The sequence below is a fragment of the Antechinus flavipes genome, chromosome 3 (genome assembly GCF_016432865.1).
Source record: "Antechinus flavipes isolate AdamAnt ecotype Samford, QLD, Australia chromosome 3, AdamAnt_v2, whole genome shotgun sequence".
Taxonomy (NCBI): domain Eukaryota; kingdom Metazoa; phylum Chordata; class Mammalia; order Dasyuromorphia; family Dasyuridae; genus Antechinus; species Antechinus flavipes.
Genome location: NC_067400.1, coordinates 629,240,771 through 629,262,121, shown reverse-complemented (window position 1 = coordinate 629,262,121; position 21,351 = coordinate 629,240,771). Strand labels below are relative to the sequence as shown.

Genomic DNA, 21,351 nt, shown 5'->3' with positions numbered 1-21,351 from the left:
CGGCTTCTAATCCTGCCTTTGGGAGACCCTGGTCCTCACCCCACCCCCCCTCCAGGGAAAGGCTCCTGGCCATGGAAAGTGGCCTTTCTGACCCTTGTGCAGTTTGATCACGAGCTCTGCCCGGAGCCTCCTCTTGAGGGACCCAACAGGGAGAATCGTTACTTCCAATTCGATTTTCACGTTTCTTCCTTGCTCACGATTCCGTACAAAGTTACTCGGCTGCATCTGGAGGTAGCTCATGGAGGGCACGGAAAACTAGGTCAGTCTGCACATCTCTCTCCAAGCTTGTTATGACTCAGGTCTTAGAGATTTTGATAAAACTTTCTGGCGGAAGGGACTCTGAACACAAGGTACGCTATTAGTATTCATTTTTTCATCTAATTTTTTAATATCTTCCCAATGACATATACAAATTTTAAACATTAACATGTCGAGCTTCAAAATTTCCCCCTCCCTCCATCTCCTCCCCCCCTCCCTGAGATGGCAGGCAATTTTTTTTTATTCTTTATGGGTGGGTAATTTTACAGCATTGACAATCGCCAAACCTTTTGTTCCAAGTTTTTCCCTCCTTCCCCGCACCCCACCCCCCCAGATGGCAAGTTGACCAATACATGTTAAATATGTTAAAGTATAAATTAAATACAATATAAGCATACATGTCCTAACAGTTATTTTGCTGTACAAAAAGAATCAGAGTCTGAAATAGTGTACTATTAGCCTGTGAAGGAAATCCAAAATGCAGGCGGGCAAAAATAGAGGGATTGGGAATTCTATGGAGTGGTTCATAGTCATGTCCCAGAGTTCTTTCACTGGGTGTAGCTGGTTCAGTTCATTACTGGTCCATTGGAACTGATTTGGTTCATCTCATTGCTGGAGATGGCCAGGGCCATCAGAATTGAGCATCATACAGTATTGTTGAAGTATATAAGGATCTCCTGGCCCTGCTCACTTCCCTCAGCATCAGTTCCTGTCAGTCTCTCCAGGCCTCTCTGTATTCATCCTGCTGCTCATTTCTTACAGAACAATAATATTCCATAACATTCATATACCACAATTTACCCAGCCATTCTCCAGCTGATGAGCATCCATTCATTTTCCGGTTTCTAGCCACTACAAACAGAGCTGCCACAAACATTTTGGCACATACAGGTCCCTTTCCCTTCTTTAGTATCTCTTTGGGGTACAAGCCCAGTAGAAACACTGCTGGGTCAAAGGGTATGCACAGTTTCATAGCTTTTTGAGCGTAATTGACGGTAAGCAATTTGACACAGGTTATACATGTTCAATCATGCACACATGTAAGTGTCATGTTGTAAAGGGAGAAAAACATGAACTAGTGAGAACCAGTATGATCTGCATTCAGACCCACATCAATTGTTCCCCTGGGAACGGAGAGCATTTTCCATCCTTAGTTCTCCAGGAGGATCATTATACTGAGCCAAGCCATTCCAAGTCGATCACACAATCTTGCTGTTACTGTGTACAGTGTGCTCCTAGTTCTGATCACTTCGCTCAGCATCCATTCATGTCAATCTTTCCAGGTTTTTCTGAAGTCAGACTGTCATTTTTTAATGATAGAAACAGATCTCTTGGGGGGGGGGGTTAGAAAGGCCCTGAGGTGTGTCCCCTTTGGAGGGAAGGGGGCTCCCGACTCCCTGTCCTCCCTGGCACACCCTTCCCAGACAACATCCACATAAGCTCATTCAATTAGAAATTTCGGCCTGCGGCAGAGTCAACTATTGAGGAGCTCAAAGTGCTCCCGAGCTCCAGGCCCAGACTAACCACGGGCTTGTCAAGCCATCTTTGCAGAAGCCCTAACAGGATATTGCCCACTGGTGAGTTCATTTTCTTCTCAGTGTAAAGTGCACAAATCATCCTAACAGGATTCTTTGCCTGCTAAGAAAACACTTGTCTTAATATAGTTTTCTTAGGTTAGGAGGAAGAAAGGAAGATAGAGGGAAGGAAGGTAAATGAAGGATGGGAGGGAAGGAGGGAGACAAAGGTACAGAAGGGAGAGAGCAAGGGAGATTTGGAAAGATATTACCCTCCTAGCCTGGGGCCCGAAGGGTCCTCAGTACCTTGGTCGGGGGGGTCCAGCACTGTAGGTGGTTGTACTGCATGTCCAGCTTTATTGTGTGGGGGAGCCCAAGGGCCAACTTCTCCCTGTCCCCCTTCCTTCTTGCTAAACCACATAAGACACTAATCTTAAATGTGTCCTGAACAAATGTATCTGTGTCCAGTCTCCCTTTCCTGTCACCGGCAGGGCCCAAGACTCAGCCCCGATCTCACCTTCACTTCAAAGGTCCTTAAGTCAGTGCTATAGTTCTTCCACAGGAACTCTAGTTCTTGGGCCCAGTTCTCCCAGCCCCACCGAGCCCCAACTCACACCTCTCCTCCCGACAACTGTAGCCCCTGGTCTCCAAGAGCCATCCCTGCAGGCTCCCGGCGGCCTGCCTTCCCAGAGCTGCCCGGGACCATTTGGGACGGATGTTTCAGGAACTCCTGGCTTCCTATACGTAGACCGGGCCTACATTGGTTGGGAAACTTCAGGTTCGCCTCACCTCAGGAGCGCCTAGGAAAGCCTCCCTCCTTGAGCATAATCATCTGGGGGCTCACCAAGCATTTAGTGCTCAACAGTCCGTGATCACCCTCCAGTCATCAAGGATTGTCAGGATACCTCTCACCCCCCCAACCCCTTTCCCTTACTTGGAACCTTAATTGAGCCCTTGGTTTCCTCTTATTTCCAACTACTTTTTCTCTATTTCTGGTTCCTGGTTTCCCAGCATTCCTAGGTCCTCATTTCTCCCCAGGCTCTTTGGCTCTCTCCTTTTGGCCCATTTCCTCTTTATTACTGCTTATCAAGCAAACTGTCACTCTCCAGATTTCAGCACAGTCCTGCTGGGAACACCCTGCAGACCACAAGTACCGGTCTCGCGGTTTCCCTCCGCCTTCTCAATGGCCGGGCTTGTTTTTTATAGCCCTTAAATCTGTGCTCCACGGATACTGGAGGAATGAGAGGGCTTTAGCTGAAGGCTCCGGGTCAGGAAGGGTCTCTTAGGGGTCAAATGGGAGAGGAACGTTCGGGCCAGAGGTCAACACTTGGAACAAATGGATCGAGCCAAGAGGGCGCGGGCTCGAGATCCCCAGGACTCCCACAGACGAGCTGTGTGTGCATGGGAGAGGGCGTGTCAATTTCTCCCTCCCCGCAAATCTTGGATACATAATAGACACTAGTCGGGCACTTCCTGGCTCCCGTCGGGCCTTCTGGGCTAGCCAGGCCAGAAGCCTCCGGAGCTTTTGGAGCCCTGCGGCCCAGTCCGTGGCCCTGTCGCAACCACGAGGGCCCGGCCCGGCTTCTGCTTCTCGGCCTCGGTTCTCAGCACATGCTCCACGGCCAGACCCACCGGGAGCCTCCTGAGCCCCAAGCGCAGCTCGCTGGGACCCCAGGGACACCTCGCGGGCCAGTCCTCAGGGGTTAGAGAAAGTTGTTCATCAGGCTTTTTAATATGCCTGAGGCCTGGTTATCTGGGCCGGGGAAACAGCTTCTTTCCCGCCCCGCTGCAGGAGCTAGGTGCGGCTATCGATAAAGTTTTGGTTGTCATGGCGATCCTCAAGCGCAAGACCCAGGAGAGGGGGAGAAGAAGGGAGCTGCGCGCGCAGGCTGGAGGGCGGGGAAAACTCAAGATGGGCGGCCGCCAGGGCCAATGGTGGAATGCACCACCCAGCGGCCCGGGAGGGTCAGTCTTCCATTCTCCAGGCTCGAGAATGACAGCTACCGACGTCCAATGACTGGGGGTACCGTGGTTCTGGGAGAGGGCGCGCCGGCTCCCAATCCACAGCGCCCTCTATTCTCCCTGGATCTGAAGGACAGGGCTTCTGGTCCAATGGTATAAGGCTACGTCCGTCGACAAGCCAATCGCTTTGGGACTCTTGAGGCCCGGGAGGTTCCACCTTCTCTCACTCAAATCCTCTGGTATCCCGAAGGCTCTGTAGACGGACGTGGAGAGAGACCAATAGTATGAAGGTGGTTTAGCGGAGAGCCAATCGCTTGCTAACCTACAAGGACCCGCTTCCCAACCCTTGGACAGCCACAGCACAGAGCTGAAGAACAAGAAATTTAGACCAATGGAAACATTCGGGCCCCGGGAGGCGGGGCCTATCCTCCCAGGCAATGTAGGTGGCCGTTGAGGGAGTTGAAGGGCGGGTGTATGACGGCGGCGCACAGGCACCATGGCGACAGTGGACTGACAGTAACATGGACCAATGGGTAGCGGCGCTGGGGCGGCGAAGCAGGGCGGGGAGGGCCGGCGCGGGGCGGGCCGGGGCGGGAGTCGCGGGGCCGGGGCGGCGGGAGCAGGAGCTGGAGGCGGCGGCGGCGGCGGTGGCGGAGGCGGCGGGAGCCGGAAGAGGAGGAGGAGGGGGAGGGGGAGGTGAGAGACCGGGGAGGGCGGGGCCTGACCTCCGACCCTCGTTCCCCGTCGGCTTGGGTCCCTCCCCCACCCCGCCTGCCATTTCTCTCACCCCCCCCCCCCCACCAAGCTGCGTTCAAGGATCCCCCGCCCGCCCGCGTTCCTTCTCCCTCCGCCCGCGTTCGGTGCACCCCACTCCCCCCTTCCCCTCCCCCCCGCCCCGTTAGGTGCATATTCTCCCTCAGTGTTCTGTGCCGCCCTCCTCCTGGCCCCCCCACCCCCGTTCGGTGTACACCGTTCCCCTCGTGTTCGGTGCTCCCCCTTCCCTGCCTGTGTTCTATGCACATCATTCCCTTGGTTCTGTGCCCCTCTTCATGTTCGGTTCACATTCTCCCCCAGTGTTCTGTGCTCTCCCCCTCTTCGGTGCACACCCCTCCTCCCCATCCCCCACCCGTGTTCTGTGCACTCCCATGCTCTTTCCCCCTCCCTCCAGTGACCTATCACTCGTGTGCACGCATGCATACACATACACACGTGCCCTGTGCCCTGTCCCTGTCCCTCGGCTCTGTGCTGCTCTCCCCTTCCCCGGGGTCCCCTGGCCCTGACACTTGGGCTTTGTTCCCCTTCTCATCCCTTCCTCCTTTCCTCTTCTTTTTTTTCTCTCTCCTCCCTTCCCTCCCCCTCTCCCTCCCTCCCTTCCTTTTCTTCCCTCCCCCTCTCCCTCTCTTCCCTTCCTCCCTTTTCTTCTCTCCCTCCCTGCCTGCCTTCTTTCCTCCCTCCTGGGGGGGGGGGTCTCTGACCCCTATCTCCTTCTCTCTTCTCCCACCCCTCTCTTTTGTAGTCTGAGCCTCACTCCTTGGGGAGACCTGGGGGGGTTCCCTCTGGCTGCCACCCCCCCACCCTGAGCTCCCTCCTCCCCAGGGCTGGTGAGCAGCATGGTCCAGGCTGCACCATGGGACCAGAGAGGGTGACAGCCAGGGAGCTGTGTGAGAACGATGACCTCGCCACCAGCTTGGTCCTGGATCCCTACCTGGGCTTCCGCACACACAAGATGAACGTCAGGTGAGGGTGCGGGTCCTCGCGCCCGGTGGCCCCCGCCTTGTGTCCCCGGGCTGGGATGGCCCTGTGCTGCTGAAGTCACCTTGGGAATGAGGAAGTGAGGAAACGGGCTCAGAGAGGCTGGGAAAGTTCCCTGTGGGTGCCACTGGGGTCCCAGGAAGGCCAAGCAAGACCCTGAGCTGGGAGGTTCCACTGGGGGTGGGGGGTGTCCCCCTGTCAAGCCTCGGGAAGGGGCAGTGAGTTCCCCGGGTCTGGAGGCTTCCGTTCCCAGTCCTGCAGCGAGGGGGCCCGGTGGAAGATGTCCTTCCTCAGACACCTCTGTGACCCTGTGACCGGGGAGCCTTCCCCGGTATTGTGAGGATCGGAGACGGTTGATGATTTTGCTTTTGTGAAAGCCCTGGAAATGCCAGCTCTTCCCGGGGTGGGAGCAGCTCCGTCCCAGGGGCCCTGCCCTCGGAGGTCAGCTCCAGCAGCGCTGTGCTCGTGGGAGCTCTCGGTGGGCTTGGGGCCCTGGGGCCTCTGACGTCCCTTTCCGTCCTGTGCCTCCAGCCCAGTGCCCCCTCTGCGGCGTCAGCACCACCTGCGTTCGGCGCTCGAGGCCTTCCGGAAACAGCGGGACTTGGAGGCCGCCTACCGGGCCCTGACGCTGGGCGGCTGGATGGCCCACTACTTCCAGAGCCGTGGCCCGCAGCAGGAGGCTGCCCTCAAGACCCATGTGAGGGGGACGCGGGTCCCGTCCCTTCCCCGGCTCCCCAGGGGGAGGAGGCCCGGCGCCCCGGCCGGTCCCCTGCCTTTAGTGACCTCGGGATTGGACTCCAACATCCCGGCACTCTCCCGGTAGCCCTGGCTCCTGGCTCACGGAGCCGTCCCCACCCCCAGGCCCCTGGCGACCCCCCTCACCCCCTCCCTCTTCTGCCCTCAGATCTATCGGTACCTTCGAGCCTTCCTGCCTGAAAGCGGATTTGCCATCCTTCCCTGTACCCGATACTCCCTAGAAACCAATGGGGCCAAGGTCGTGTCTACCCGCTCCTGGTAAGGAAGGGTCAGGGCAGAGGGAGCCTGAGGTCTAGGCCAGCGTGGGGGCAGAGGAGGGGGAGGGTCGCTCCTGGTCCCAGACCCCAGAGGGAAAGCTCAAGGCTGCCCGTACCCTCGGGCCCAGGAAGAAGAACGAGAAGCTGGAGCTGCTGGTGGGCTGCATCGCCGAGCTGCGGGAGGCCGACGAGGGCTTGCTGCGGGCCGGGGAGAACGACTTCAGCATCATGTACTCCACCCGCAAACGCAGCGCCCAGCTGTGGCTGGGGCCCGCGGCCTTCATCAACCATGGTGAGGGCGGTGGCGGGGGGAGGGCCGGGGGGGGGGTGAGCAGTGGGGGCAGCACAGAAGGGATCCCTCTGGGACTTGGGGACGGCGGGAAGGATGAGCAGAAGCTCACTTGGGTCCGTTTTTCTTTTCCATTTCCCGACCGGCCTCAGACTGCAGACCCAATTGCAAGGTAGGCTGGAGGAGAGATCTGGGGGGCAGGAGAGGGGTGGTTCTTGGCTCTCACCTTCCCAGGGAGCAGGACGGATCTCCCGATTCCGCAGCTTCTGAACCAGGAGGACTGAGGCCTAGCCGGGGGACGGCCTCGGCCACCCGGGAGGGCCGCCCCTGGATCGGTCCCCTCCGTGGGGAGAGCTGAGGAGGAGGGCCCCCTAGTTTGTGCCCGCAGACGGGAACGCGGCCTGCGTGAAGGTGCTCCGAGACATCGAGCCCGGGGACGAGGTGACCTGCTTCTACGGGGACGGCTTCTTCGGGGAACGCAACGAGCTGTGCGAATGCTGCACCTGTGAGAGGTGAGGCCGGAGGGGCGCTCCGGGGGCGGGGGCGCCCCGGCCCCTTCTCGTCCGGACCCCCTGCATCCTGGCTTCGTTTGCCCTCAGGAAGGGGGAAGGCGCCTTTCGATTGCGGCCCCGGGACGCGGCCGCGGCCACTCCCAGGACCTGTGAAAAGTACGACCTCCGGGAGACCGAGCACCGGCTGCAGCGCTACTGGGAGTCCCGAGGGGTGCGGCAGGGGCTCGGGCCCCTGGGGGCCCAGCGCTGCTCTCACCTGCACACCCTGCACCGCCTGGACCTTCTGTGTGGTGAGCCTCGCCCCCCGCCCCGGCCCCCCTTCCCCCAGGAGGGCCCTGTTCTCTCCTTCCCCGGATGCCCCCCCTCCCCGCCTTCCCCTGGCAGCCGTCTCGCTTTTCTTCCAACAGCGCTCTGCCAGCCCCTCCGCCTGCAGCCTTTCGGGACCCATTTGGACCCCTCTGCCTTGTGGGTGCAGTGGCTTCCCCGGCCTCACCCTCCCCACCGCCGCCGCCGCCGCCGCCGACCCCCCCGCCGTCGACCGGCTCGGCCGACCCCGCACCCCCGTGTCCCCCGAGTTTCCCTGCACCGATGGGGGGGCTGCGGTCCGCAATGCCGCCTTCGGGGGGAGGTCACCGTGGCCTTGAATCCGGCCCCTGCCTCGGCCCCGGCCCGGCCCGCCCCGCTGCAGGACTGGCATTGGGCCCGGCGCTACGGGCTGCCCTGTGTGGTTCGGGTGGACCTCAGCGGTGCCGCCCCAATCCCCGCCGTCCCTGCCAGCCTTAGGCCTGCAGGCCCGGAGCCCCCCAAGCGGACCCTGGCCTTTGGCCCCTTCTCTCCACCCAAGCGTCTGCGCCTGGTGGTCCGCCACGGCTCGATCGCCCTGGATGTGAATGGAAGCCACTGAGGGCGCGTTGGGGGGCACCTCTTCCGCCCGCAGCCGGCTCGAATTCACGGGAGGCAGGCGTTGTAGGTGTCCCGCCCCCGTGGCTGCCCCTCTGGCCTCTGCAGCCCCTGGAGTTCTGCCTCAGGGGGCCGTCTCCCTCCTTCACCCCTTGAGAGTGGCAAGGCTGGAGGGGGGCCGGGATTTCTCTTTTCAGGGCCACCCTCTCCTGGACTCGAGGGTCCCCGTGGACAGGTGACCCGACCCTGTGATTCTGCCAGGGCCAGACCCGCCATTTCTCTCTCTCAGGTCAGAGGGAGAGGGCACCTCGTGGTGCTGGTTCAGGGCTTCCTTTTCCTTTTTCTCCCAGCTAATTCCCAGCTGCCTGGGGTCCCAAGGAATTGGGGTGGGGGTGCATAGATTGCAAGGTGCTGCCTCTCCCTGGCCACGACCGGCCCTCTTTAGGGCCCCTCAAGGCTTCCCCCCCATTCCCCCCTTGGGGCGCCATTTTGATCCCCATACCTTTCACTAGGAGCCAGCTCCTTCATTTGAACAGGACTAACCCTAGCAAGAGGTCCCCGCCCCCGGGGGCCGGGGCCCGGCTTTCTGGGGGCCCCCCCTCCTCTCCCAGCAACCCACGGCCTCTGACCTCAGCAGGCCCCAGGCCAGCCCTGGAGGCCCCCAGATGGGGGAGGAGAGGGGCAGAAGGCCAGAGCCCACCCTTAGGACCCAGCAGGGATAACCTCAAGGGGCCAACCCCCCGACCCTAGCAGCCCCTTCCGGGGGGCCGAGGGGAGCTCTCTGCCTCAGTGGCATTAGACGGAGCCTAGGATCTGTGGGGGTGTCTCCACTCCCAAACCCAGCAGGGAGGGACAGGCAAGGATCCCCCTCCCCCAAGCCTCAGGATGGTTCTTGACTTTACCTCCCGCCTCAGTGGCACACCGCCCCCCCCTTTTCCAGGGAGGAAAGCCATAAAGAAAGGGGGGGATGGAGGGGGGAGGGACCCCCACCCACGGCACTGTCTTCCCCCTCCGCGTACACACCCCTCTGGCTCTCAGGGAGGCCGCCCCACCTCATCTTTCTCATGGTGCTATAGCTCTGGTGCCTCCTGGGGAGTGAGGGGAAGGGGGCCAGCACAGCCTGGGGCCCTTGGCCTCACACCCCTCCCCCCCAGGGATGGGGGACACTGGGTGACGGGCAGTTTGCAACTTTTGTTTTTGATAAAAGTCCTTGTTGTTAAATGTCATGTCTGAGGATCTCTTTGGGGAGGGGGGGCGCTAGGCTTCGCTCCCCTCCCTGTCGGGCTGGTGGAAGGACCGTGTGGACAAGGCCCGGCGGCCCTCTCCCTCCGCGGGTGACGGGTGGTTTAAGTTCCCCGCTCCTGCCCTGCTGGTGGGAAGGACCCGAGGGGAGGCCCCGCCCCGCCCCTCCCCCTAGGGCTGGAAAAGAACAGCCAGCCCCCGGTGGGTGTACGACATCGCTTTATTCCGAGCGCGGGGCCGGGCCGGGCCTTCAGATCTTCCCGGGGAAGGTGCCCTCCTGGATCTGGTCGTTCCAGCGCTGCACCTGCGGGGCGGGAGAAGGCCGACGTCCAGAGCCCGCCCCGCCCGCCCCTCCCCCCGCCCCGCCCCGCCCCGCTGCTCACCCAGCTGAGCGGGCATAGCGAGTGATAGACCTTGCGGTAATAGTCACAGGGGGCCGTGTCCTTCCCCCTCCTCTTCATGTTCCTGGTACAGCGGTGAAAGTCTGGGGCGGGGGCGCAGGAGGTCAATTCGGCACTCCCTAGCCCCCCTCCCCCACCCCGCCCGCCAGCTGGGGCCCAGCACTCCCACTCTCCCGTCCCCTCCCCCACAAACCCACGAAGTTCTGGTAACAGTTGCGGGTCTGGTTCTGGTTGGGAAAGCGGGGGTCGAAGGGCGGGGTGGACGGTTCATCCATTATCTCGGTCCTTAAGCCGGCTGGGGCTGGGGCCTGGGGAAGAAGCGGGAGAGAGGCAACCAGTCCTGGCAGCCCCGCCCCCAACGGGCAACCCCTCCCCCCCGGCAGTCCTTCTCCCAACCGATAGCCCCGCCCTCGCCTGGCAGCCCTGCCCCCAACTGGCAACCCCGCCCTCACCTAGCAGGCCTGCCCCAATTGTAGCTCCGCCCACCTGGCAGTCCCGCCCCACCCACCCGCAACTCTGCCCTCACCTGGTAGTCTGGAACTCGCACTGTGGCACCAACCGCCTTTGGGTCCAACGAGGAAATGAGGTCCTTTGGCCCCCAGGTGCCCCGGGGACCCGTAGCGAACCCTGATTGGCTCCGCGGGCGGCAGCCCGGCCAATGGGCTCCCAGCACGCGCGCAAGGTTCGCTACCAGAGCGCCTCTCCCTCAACTCTAGTATTGACCCCATTTCCCTGGCCCGGAGGCCGAGGCGGCTGGGAAAAGGGAGGGGCCTCCTCCCTCACCCCTGGCAGCCCATTTGGGGAGCAATTCCCCGAAATCAGCTTTTATCCAACACCCCCCCCCCCTCCCAGCCATCGACTTTCGGTCCTTCCTTCTGGAACAAAGCAACACAAGGCTGATCCCTCCTCCTCCTGCTGGGTATCCAGGGAGCCCTCGGAAGAGCACCCGGAGACCACCTCTCTCCCCCTGCCAGCACAGCTGATCCGCTTCCTCCCCAGCTCCCCCAGCACATGCCCCCTTCTATCATGCTCTCTCTGTCTCATCTTCAATCTAAAGAAACCCGCACTGCTCCACGGGTCGGGCTGGGGGCCTCGTGCGGGGTAGAAAGAAGGAACGCAAGTACCTGTCTGCAAGGAGCCAACATCCTGATGTTGGGTGGGGAAAGGGGGATCTAGGGCGGGCGTTAGACCACTGGGAGACATGCCCTCCTTTAGAGAGGGGACTGAAGATGGGAGAAGACGACGGAAGGGGTCATGTGCTGGAGATCATGGGGAGGAAGGGGATCAGTTGTGCCAGTGGAGGGAGGGGGAAGCCCTCGGGGAGGACACCGAGAAGCTGTCACTGCAAAATCCATCATTGGTATCCAAGGGAACGAATCCCAATGCCAGACCTTTGTGGCTGTCCACTGCCATCCCATAGTCTGGTAGCTCTGCTCTTGGACCTGCGGATGGGCTGAGCTGGCCACGCTTACTTTAAAACAAAAACGAGATTAAGCAGCCTGCGACTGGGCGTGGGGAGCAGGGACAGTTCCGCTGGAGACTCCTCATCCACGGCAAACTGAACCATTAATGGCGGACCATCCAACCAGCTCGCTTCTCTCTCTGGCCTTATTGTCTCCATCTCCCCAAGTGCTATCATCAAAAATCTTGCCAGAGGGGAAGCTGGGTGGTTCAGTGGATAGAGCACCAGTCTTGAAGTCAGGAGGACCCGCGTTCAATTTGCCCTCAGACACTTAACACTTCCTAACCGTGTGACCCTGGGCAAGTCACTTAACTCCAAATGTCTCAGCCAAAATAAATAACGAAATAAATAAAATCTTGCTAGAACCCATGGAAGTTTTATGTACATCATTTTCCTCATCTGCCAGCTTCTCCTTTTTGTATGTGGTATCTTTCTCCTTACCCCTCCCCCATGCATCGGGGTAGCTCCCCTAACTCCACTGTGCTTCCCAACCCCCTTGTCCTCCTTAAACTCTTTTAGGGTTCTGAGTCCCTTTTGGGGGTTTTCCTGCCATCTAAGGGCACGCCCCAACCTCCTGGGTAATTATGACTTCCATTGAGGAACTCGTCTTTCCTATGCTCTCTCAACTCTATTTCCTATTTACCATTTCTGGTGTCTCTGTGTCCCTTCACTTTGTCTGTAACCTAGTCCCCGAAGGAAATCTACTTTTTGCCCGAGAATGGCCTCGGTGAACGTGTCCCATGACCGAGCCCCGACTTTTGCCACCATCGTTTGGTGGCTACGTCACCCACATCCGCAGAGCCGAGCTGGGTTCTCCTTCTTCTATCCCTTCCCCTCTATATCCAATTCAGTGCCGTTTTTCTTATTTCCGTGTTCGGATTACCTCGTATTTCCCCGTGTTCCTTCCGCTCGAGCAGCCACAACCTAGTTCGAGGCCTTATCGCTTCTCTCCTGTGCTTTCTTTCTCAAGTCTTTCTTTATTGCAATCTATTCTCCACCCAACTTTCAAGGTAATTTTTCTACGGCATGAACTGGACCATGTCTCACCCCAATCTCCCTTTTCCCTCTTCCCCAGTGAGCTCCATTATCTACTGAGAGACATGAATATTATACTCTTAGGTTAATAACTGATTACTAGTTTGTGATCTACTCTTTCCCCTCCTGGTTCTGTTAAGGTCCGGTTCCTGAAAAAGTCAGTCTCTGCACGACATGCCTGACTGATGAGATTGCTCCTAGTCCTCCAGGCACTTACCTTTGGGATGGACCCCACCCCACCGGGAGACCTCATTTTTGCTTAGAGTATAAACAGAATCCAGGCTGGGAACCCCGATCATTGATGTTCATCAATGAAGAGTGCCATGTCTACCCAGAGAGAGGACTATGGGAAATGTATGGAGTTTAAAGCAACTCAGTCATGAAGGAGAAAACCAACCACACATGTTCAGATGGGAATTGGTTTCTCCTGACCCAGATGCTTTGAGGTTACTGAGATTCATAATTAATCCAAATTCTCAGCAGGAACAGCTGAAGACTTTTTTTGGGGGGAGGGGGGGGTACTTAATAGTATTTCATTCATTCATTCATTTATATTTCCGAAGCAATTGAGGTTAAGTGACTTGCCCAGGGTCACACGGTTAGGAAGTGTTAAGTGTCTGAGGGCAAATTGAACGCGGGTCCTCCTGACTTCAGGGCTAGTGCCCCGGTATTCTCCCTACTAATTACCTGCAAGATCAAAATTAAAGCCCTTCCTATTTGTGCCAAACTATTTGGGGTAGTTCTTTTGTGGTGGCAAAGAACTGGAAATTGAAGGGGTGCCCATTAGCTGAGGGTTGGCGGAACGAGTCGTGCTAAATGGTTGCAACGGAGTTCTGTTTGTGCTGTCAAAAATGACCAGTAGGATGGTTTCAGAAAAATCCGGGAAGTCATTATGTGACTGAAGCAAAGAACCAGGAAAACACTGAACACATGACTAGCCACATCGTCACAGTGATCGTCTGAAACAATCAAGCCTCTGCTCAAGACAGTTCCAAAGAACTAATGCTGAAAAATGGTCTCCACCTCCAGAGAGAATTGATAAACTCTGAATGCAGAGTGAAGTAGACTTTTTTCATCTCTCTCTCTCTCTCTCTCTCTCTCTCTCTCTCTCTGGATGTATTCTCTTTTTTTGCTGAGGCAATTGGGGTTAAGTGACTTGCTCAAGGTCACACAGCTAGGAAGTGTTAAGTGTCTGAGACTAGATCATTAATGAACCATTGGAACGGAAAACCTTTTATTTAAAAATTTAAAAAATATCAAATTCTTTCTCTCCTCTCAAATCCTAATGTTTAAATAAAAGGTTTTCCGTTCCAATGGTTCATTAATGAAGAGTGCCATCTATACCCAGAGAGAGGACTATGGGAAATGTATGAACCACAACATCGCATTTTCACTTTCTGTTATTGTCTGCTTGCGTTTTTGTTTTCCTTCTCAGTTTCCCCCCCTTTTTTTTTCTAGATCCGATTTTTCTTGTGCAGCAAGATAACTGTATAAATACGTACACCTATGTCGTATTTAACATATACTTTAACAGATTTAACATGGATTAACTACCTGCCATCTAGGGGAGGGGGTGGGGAAAAGTTGGAACACGTTTTGCAAGGGTCAGTGTTGCAAAATTACCCGTGCATATGTTTTGTAAATAAAACGCTATTATAATAAAAAAGAAAAAGAAAGAAAAGGTTTTTCCATGTATTTGGGAAATATTTCATGAAAAAATACATATATAAATTTTTGGTTTGGCATTTAAAGCAGCACCATTATTTTGGCTTTTTCCAACCTTTCGAGCCTGCTTTTGTCACTTGCATTTTCTCTTATATCTCCTGCTCCCCTGAGATCCAGCTCCACGGGTCTGCTTTCAGATACTGCTTAGAACATCTCATTCACCTCCCAGCCTTTGCAGCAGCCAGATTTTTCCTAATCCCAGAATGCTCTTCCCCACACCTCCGTGTGATTGTTTACTTGGCTTCCATCAAGCCTTAGCTCTAATCCTGCTTTCTGTAGGAGGCTTTTTCTGGTCCTCCTCAACAACTGATGTCTTCCCCTTTTCGGATTTCCTTCATCTACTCTGTGTCTATCTTATATAACCTAGCTACTTACATGTTGTTTTTCCCATAAAAATGAAAGCTCTTTGAGATCAGGGACCGCTGGGTTTTGCTTTTCTTTGTATCTTTGATTGCTTAGCTTAATGACAGGGACACAGTAAGTCAAATGAATGTTTCTTAACTGTCTGATATTACCTCATAAATCAAACTGTAAAATCTCCCGTTAATTGAATAAATAAGCTCGGAACCTCTGTTCTCGTGTTAGAAAAACTGAAGAGATCTATGTTCTCATAACCTTTTTCTCTTACTGGCGTAAATCAAGAGGCTTTTATAACAGCGCGAAGATGATTCAAGGGCCAGATCTTGACGTTCAGGATCGGTTATGGAAGCAATAAGAAGACAAAACACATGTTATCAAGTGGATTCCGGAAGTTTTGAGTGCACAAAGAGCTAGGAGGGCTCCCGATGTGCAACAAATCTTACTGTGCTGAGATGGCTCCCAATATTTTCTCTGAGAATCGGAAAGTCATTGTTGAGAGAGCAGCTCAGTTAGCCATCAAGATCACTAATCCAAATGCTAGACTGAGGGAAGAAAATGAGTAAAAAGCTTCCCACATTTTTATTTGTGAAAACACCCAAACTTTTCTCTCTCTTTTTTTTCAGTACCAATTTGTGGCATCTGAGGTTTAGGAAACATCAACATGACTAGCTAGATGACTTATTAACAACAACAGTTATTGCCAAACTGTAAAGATATGCATATTTGACCAATGTATCAGCGATGAGAAAGGTCACAGCTTGTGTCATCTCCAAGCATTGGTGGCCATTGCTATCTTTGCCAAAGCACAGAAATCACAGCTCAGTGAAACTCGATTGACTCAGAAGGGGGCCTAAAGACTCTCCTCAGGATGTTTTCTCCGAAAAATAATTCGTTTTCTCAAAATGTCTTCCTCAGATCTTTCAAATAGTGCTTCTGATTTTTGCACTTCATGTTAAAGTTTTTTAAAATAGCAATTAATGTCCCCAAACTCAAAGCGTCTTTAGTCTTTTCCTAGATCTTTCATGTCACATGACTTAGCTTTGATTTTTTTTCCACATTACTTTTTCAGTCTATATTGACTGCTGAGTTTCTTGTGCATTGGCCTATGTTTCCATTTGGCCCACACTGGTCTCCATTTGCTTTTGGTTCACATCGGCCTACATGTCCATTTCGTCTACATTCATGGCCACATCATTCTTCAGTCATTCAGCTGTGGCAGAAGATGAAAAATCTCATATTAAGTGTCAGTCTCTACACATGTTTTCCTTATTTTCAGAACTGATGAAGATCTGTAGCCTTAAAAAAAACCATACAAATCTTTTTTCTTTCTCAAAGTTGTATAGGTGATATTTTTGCTCTATTTTATTTTCCCCAATTATATGTAAATTTTTTAGCATTCATTTCTGAAAATGTTGAGTTGCAAGTTCTCTCTTTGCTTCCCTGCCCTTCCCCTTCCTTGAAGGAAAGAATTTGATATAGGTAATACATACGCAGCTATACAAAATTTCCAGAAAACAAACCCAAAAAACCCAGAAAAAAAAAGTTTGAAAAAGCATTGTTTGATCTGCATTTATTCTACCAACTCTTTCTCTGAAGGTGAAGAACACTTTTCATCATACGTCCTTTACTATATTGCTGAGCATAGCTAAGTTACCCTTGTAGATGATTACACAATATTATGTTACTGTATACAATGTTCTCTCGGCTCTGCTCAATTTACATTGCATTCTAAGTCTTTCCAGATTTTTTTTTTCTGAAAGCATTCTGCACAGCTATGTAGATGATTATAAAATGTTACTCTTAATGCTTCTGTTCACCTTACTTTGCATCGGTTCACTTAAGTCTTTTCTGGTTTTTTTCTGAAAGCATTCTGCATAGCTAAGTTATCCATGTAGGTCATTATACAATGTTACTCTTACTATATACAATGTTCTCCTGGCTCTGCTCCCCTTACTTTGTATCAGTTCATTAAGTCTTTCCAGGTTTTTTTCTGAAAGCATTCTGCATAGCTAAGTTATCCATGTAGGCCATTATACAATGTAACTCTTACTATATACAATGTTCTCCTGGCTCTGCTCCCCTTACTTTGTATCAGTTCCCTTAAATCTTTCCAGGTTTTTTTCTGAAAGCATTCTGCATAGCTAAGTTATCCATGTAGGCCATTATACAATGTAACTCTTACTATATACAATGTTCTCCTGGCTCTGCTCCCCTTACTTTATATCAGTTCACAAAAGTCTTTCCAGGTTTTATTCTGAAAGCATTTTGCTCATAATTTCTTTTAGCCTAATAGTTTTCTATCCTAATCATATAACACAATTTGTGAGATGTGCAGATGTTCAGGGAGGGCTAATACCTCTGGTATAAGGGCTATTGAGGCCTCTTCAGGGATACTTTTCACTTTTGGTGTACACCTGCCACCTAATTCTTACCTGTGAATTAAAAATCTGTAGCGTGTTTAGGAGCCAGAAATTGTTTTTGACAGATTGACAAGTTGATGGAGCTTCAAACCTGTTAGTAAATTATAGGGATGACTACCTCAAACATGTGAAAATTTCCCCTAGTGGAAAGGATGGATGAGAACAATTTGTTCCAGTGTACATGAAGGTGACTGAAGTAGGCACTGTGGAGCACTTAGAACTCTTTTACATGTTGAAGATGGCAAGGACATCCATTGCATCCGGAGCCTTCACCCATCGTCGTAACTTTTGTCTCGCCACTGGACCTTAGATGACTCTGCTAGAAAGAGTGAGGCTGATAACTCTGCAGGACTCTGCCTCACTTAAATACAATTTACACATGAATCAAAAGCCATCACCCATTTTTGACTTACCTCAAAATCCTGTTGGGATTGGCAAGTGATGAAACAGCAGGTGCAGCTATGCTGGAAGCTGTTATCTACATTTCTCCCTATAGGCAGCCTAGGCCTTATGGTTGTCTTCTCACTGGAAGCACAGTGGGATTGGGTAGGCCCCTGGGTGTGTGAGCAGCCTTCCATGGATGTGAGGAAGGATTTAGCAAAGGTGTGGTAAGCACCTTCTGCTTACCCAACCCTGGCAGATGAGGCAGGTAGTGAAATCATTTTTTTTCTTTGTAGTTTTTTTAATTTTCTAAATTTTTTATTGAAGTTTTTAATTTTCAAAACATATGCAAGGACAATTTTTCAACACTGACCTTTGCAAAACCTTGTGTTCCAATTTCCCTCCCTTCCCCCATCCCCTTCTCTAGATGGCAAGTAATATAATATATGTTCAACATGGGGGAAAATATGAAAATTAAATATATGCATACATATTTGTATAATTATTTTGCTGCACAAGAAAAATCTGATTAAAAAAAAGAAAAATGAGAAAGAAAATAAAATTCAAGCAACAACAAAGGAAGTGAAAATGCTATATTGTGATCCACACTCAGTTCTCACAGTTGTCTCTCTCTAGGTATTGATGACTCTTTTCATCCAAGATCATTGGAATTGGTCTCAGTCATCTCATTGTTAGAAAGAACCACATCCATTAGAATTGATCATTATATAATCTTGGTGTTGTGTACAATGATCTCCTGGTTCTGCTCATTTCACTCAGCATCAGTTCATGTAGGTCTCTCCAGTCTTTTCTGAATTCATCCTGCTGATCATTTCTTATAGAACAACAATATTCCATAACATTCATAAACCATAACTTATTCAACCATTCTCAAAATGGCTCAAAACATCCACTCAGTTTCCAGTTTCTTGCCACAATGAAAAGGGCTGCCACAAACATTTTTGCACATGTGGGTCCCTTTCCCTCCTGTAAGATCTCTTTAGAATGCAAACCCAGTAGGAACACTGCTGGATCAAAGGGACACACATTTTGATAACTTTTTGAGCACAGTTCCAAATTGCTCTCCAGAATGGCTGGATCAGTTCCAAATTCCACCAACAATATAGTAGTTATAACAATTTTCCCATATTCCCTCCAATGTTCATCATTATCTTTTCCTGTCATTTTAGCCAATCTGACAGGTGTGTAGTGGTATCTCAGAGTTGTCTTAATTTGCATTTATCTGATCAATACTGATTTGGAGCACCTTTTCACATGACTAGAAATGGTTTTAATTTCTTCATCTGAAAATTGTCTGTTTGTATCCTTTGACCATTTATCAGTTGGAGAATGGCTTGAATTTTTATAAATTTGAGTAAATTCTCTATATATTTTAGAAATGAGGCCTTTATCTGAACCTTTAAATGTAAAAATGTTTTCCCAATTTATTGCTTCCCTTCTAATCTTGTCTATATTAGTTTTGTTCGTACAAAAACTTTTAAACTTAATATAATAAAAATTATATATTTTATGTTCAATAATGAGCTCTATGTCTTCTTTGGTCACAAATTCCTGCCTTCTCCAGAAATCTGTGAGGTAAACTATCCTTTGTTCTTCTAATTTGCTTATATCATTCTTTATATCTACATCATAAACCCATTTTGACCTTATCTTGGTATATGGTGTTAGGTGTGGGTCAATACCTAGTTTCTGCCAAACTAATTTCCAATTTTCCCAGCAGTTTTTGTCAAATACTGAGTTCTTATTCCAGAAGCTGGGGTCTTTAGGTTTGTCAAACCCTAGATGACTACAATCATTGACTATTTTTCCCTGTGATTATAAGGAGAAGAGATAGATAGAATGTAAGAGTGATAAAGGCAATGTGAAGTGCAGAGTGCTGGACTGATCAAAGCCTTATCCTCTCCAAGCTGAATATTTTCATTCAACAGATATGGCAGCTCCAAGACAAAAAGGTTATTAGAAGAATTAATGGTGATAGATTAGAGGGCTTTTCTGAGAGGGAACCATTTGTTGCCAACTTGGAGAGTGAGTTGAGTTGACACACAGTTGGCAACAATGGAGCAGAAAAAGAGTGAGCAACTTTCAGAGATTTGGTGTACAGTACTGCAGTTGCTCATCTGGGTCAGAACAATCACAAACTTCAAGACTGGTTTGATGAAAATGATAGGGAAATTCAGAAGATGCTAATGCATCTCAACTACTCAGTGCTAATGGTGCCACACTGATTAGTGATAAGGGCCTGATCCTAGAGAGATGGACTGAACACTTCCATAATGTTCTCAACAGACTGTCATCAAGCAATGCTGAAGCTATTGACTGTTTACCTCAAGTTGAAAGCAATCGCTCCCTAGCTGAAGCTCCAACTGAATTAGTTTTGAAGGCCATTATCCTACTTTCGTGCAATAGATCATTGGGTGCTGATTCTATACCAGCTGAGATTTACAAGGCAGGAGGGGTCCATTGCTCATACAAAAACTGACCGAAATCTTCCAGATCATATGGTAAGAGGAAGTTATGCACCAAGAGTTCAAGGATATCTCCATAGTCCATCATTATAAAGGTAAAGAGAATAGATTGTGCTGTGACAATCATAAGGCAGAGTGGGGGGGGGGAGAGTAGGCAGAGGGGGATTCTCTCTTAATCCTTGCTGGCAAAATTCTTGCCAGAATCCTCCTTAACAGGTTGACCCTATACAAAGGGAAGGTGAGATGTGCAAAGTTAGAGAAGCCACCCCAAATTACCATATGGAGTATTTGTCCCTAGCTTGTGATAGAGCCTTTCAAACTCATATTGCTCTGTCCAGTCACAAATATATCATACCTTGACTCTGACATAGCGACATTATTTTGGTCCTCTTTGAGTGTGAAGGAAAACCACTGACCATACCACAATTTGTTCAGCCATTCCCTAGTTGATAGTTATGCTCTGGATTTCCAATTCTTTGCCACCACAAAAAGAACTGCTATAAGTATTTTTGTATATGTAAGTCCTTATCTTTTTGAGATACAGACCCAGTAGTGTTATTGGTGAGTCAAAGGGTAAACACAGTTCAATAGCCCTTTGGCTTAGTTCTCTTTTTTTCCAGAATGGTTGTACCACTTTACCCTTCCACCAGCAATTCACTAGTGTGCCTAATTTTCCTATGATTTCCTGCTTTCCCTTTAATCATGGCTGCATTGTTGTTTTGGGTTTTTTTGTGTGTACAAGTGGGTACAAAAACCTTTAAATTTAATCAAAACTATCCATTTTACATCCCATAATGCTCTCTATATCTTCTTTGGAAATAAATTCTTCCTTTATCCATAGATCTGACAGTTAAAAATTTTTGTGTTTCCCTGATTTGCTTATATTATCCTTTATATCTAAATAATTAATGTACAAGTCTTGAACCCAAGTCTCTAGACTTGGCCCATTGTTCTATGATATTTAATAAAGTTCGCAACACATAGTTTCTAGAGAATTGAGTTGTTTTATTAATAAGGTCAGAACATTTATTAATAAAAGATCATTTGGCATGTCTCTTAGACCAAAGATTCCTCATGGCATGAGCTTACGGTTTATATCACCTTGGAAAAGCAGGGATTCCTGAGGGTGGCAATCATTTTTGATTGGTTAACAATTAATGAGAAAATATATTTTCTCAGTAATTGAGAGATTGTATTGTATTACAATGAGGGTCTTAGAGTACTTGAGTTGAGTCACCCAAATCTTGGTCAAAAAGATTAATTTCCATGTCACCTTTCTGACAAAAATAATCAATATTTTCCCAGATTTGTCCCAGTAAACACTTGTCCGAGTAAAGTCCCTGTTACCCTAAACTTATAATTTCTTTTATTGTCTGATGAGATCTTGGCCTGAGTAAACCTTTGCCTAAATTTCCCACATTGGTTGATTTCTGAATGAGGAAGTAGAAACAGGAAAAAACCTTGGTTCTGCTTCAACAATTAGTTTAAAACAAGAAAGAAATAATCATTTCCCCCTCTTCTTACTACTATTCCCCATGGCTTAGGCCCCACGAGTCAATGTAGCTTTTTCAAACACACACACACATGAGTGGGAATAGGGGAGAGAGAGACATACATAGACATTCAACTTTCTCTCCTT

General features: G+C 50.7%; 2 protein-coding genes across 3 annotated transcripts; one reads left to right on the top strand and one right to left on the bottom strand.

The window, feature by feature from the left end:
* The first annotated feature begins 2,705 nt into the window (after positions 1 to 2,705).
* Positions 2,706 to 9,421, top strand: KMT5C (lysine methyltransferase 5C). Of its 2 annotated transcripts, none has more exons than XM_051990101.1 (9): positions 2,706 to 4,173; positions 5,331 to 5,471; positions 6,018 to 6,183; positions 6,391 to 6,500; positions 6,628 to 6,791; positions 6,941 to 6,960; positions 7,164 to 7,300; positions 7,388 to 7,590; positions 7,708 to 9,421. In XM_051990101.1, coding segments are annotated over exons 1-9 (1,440 nt in total). In that variant the 5' UTR covers positions 2,706 to 4,171; the 3' UTR covers positions 8,205 to 9,421. The 2 variants fall into 2 exon arrangements, with proteins under 2 accessions (XP_051846061.1, XP_051846060.1); XM_051990100.1 differs by lacking the exon at positions 2,706 to 4,173 and adding an exon at positions 4,338 to 4,430.
* Positions 9,422 to 9,644: 223 nt separating this feature from the next.
* On the bottom strand, positions 9,645 to 11,410 carry LOC127557658 (uncharacterized). Its single transcript, XM_051990967.1, has 5 exons — positions 11,316 to 11,410; positions 10,370 to 10,544; positions 10,037 to 10,151; positions 9,826 to 9,926; positions 9,645 to 9,746 (listed from the first exon to the last, which is right to left on the bottom strand). The coding sequence occupies exons 1-5, from the start codon at positions 11,408 to 11,410 to the stop codon at positions 9,693 to 9,695; spliced, it is 540 nt and encodes a 179-aa protein (XP_051846927.1). The 3' UTR covers positions 9,645 to 9,692.
* Between the last annotated feature and the right edge of the window lie 9,941 nt (positions 11,411 to 21,351).

Coding starts and splice junctions, on each gene's coding strand:
- KMT5C (XM_051990101.1), top strand. Junction 6,184..6,390: donor AGGCTGCCCTCAAGACCCAT/GTGAGGGGGACG, acceptor TTCTGCCCTCAG/ATCTATCGGTACCTTCGAGC. Junction 6,501..6,627: donor GTCGTGTCTACCCGCTCCTG/GTAAGGAAGGGT, acceptor CCTCGGGCCCAG/GAAGAAGAACGAGAAGCTGG.
- LOC127557658 (XM_051990967.1), bottom strand. CDS start 11,410: ATGGTTCAGTTTGCCGTGGATGAGGAGTCTCCAGCGGAACTGTCCCTG. Junction 10,152..10,369: donor TGCGAGTTCCAGACTACCAG/GTGAGGGCAGAG, acceptor CTTCTTCCCCAG/GCCCCAGCCCCAGCCGGCTT. Junction 9,927..10,036: donor CTGTTACCAGAACTTCGTGG/GTTTGTGGGGGA, acceptor CCCCCGCCCCAG/ACTTTCACCGCTGTACCAGG.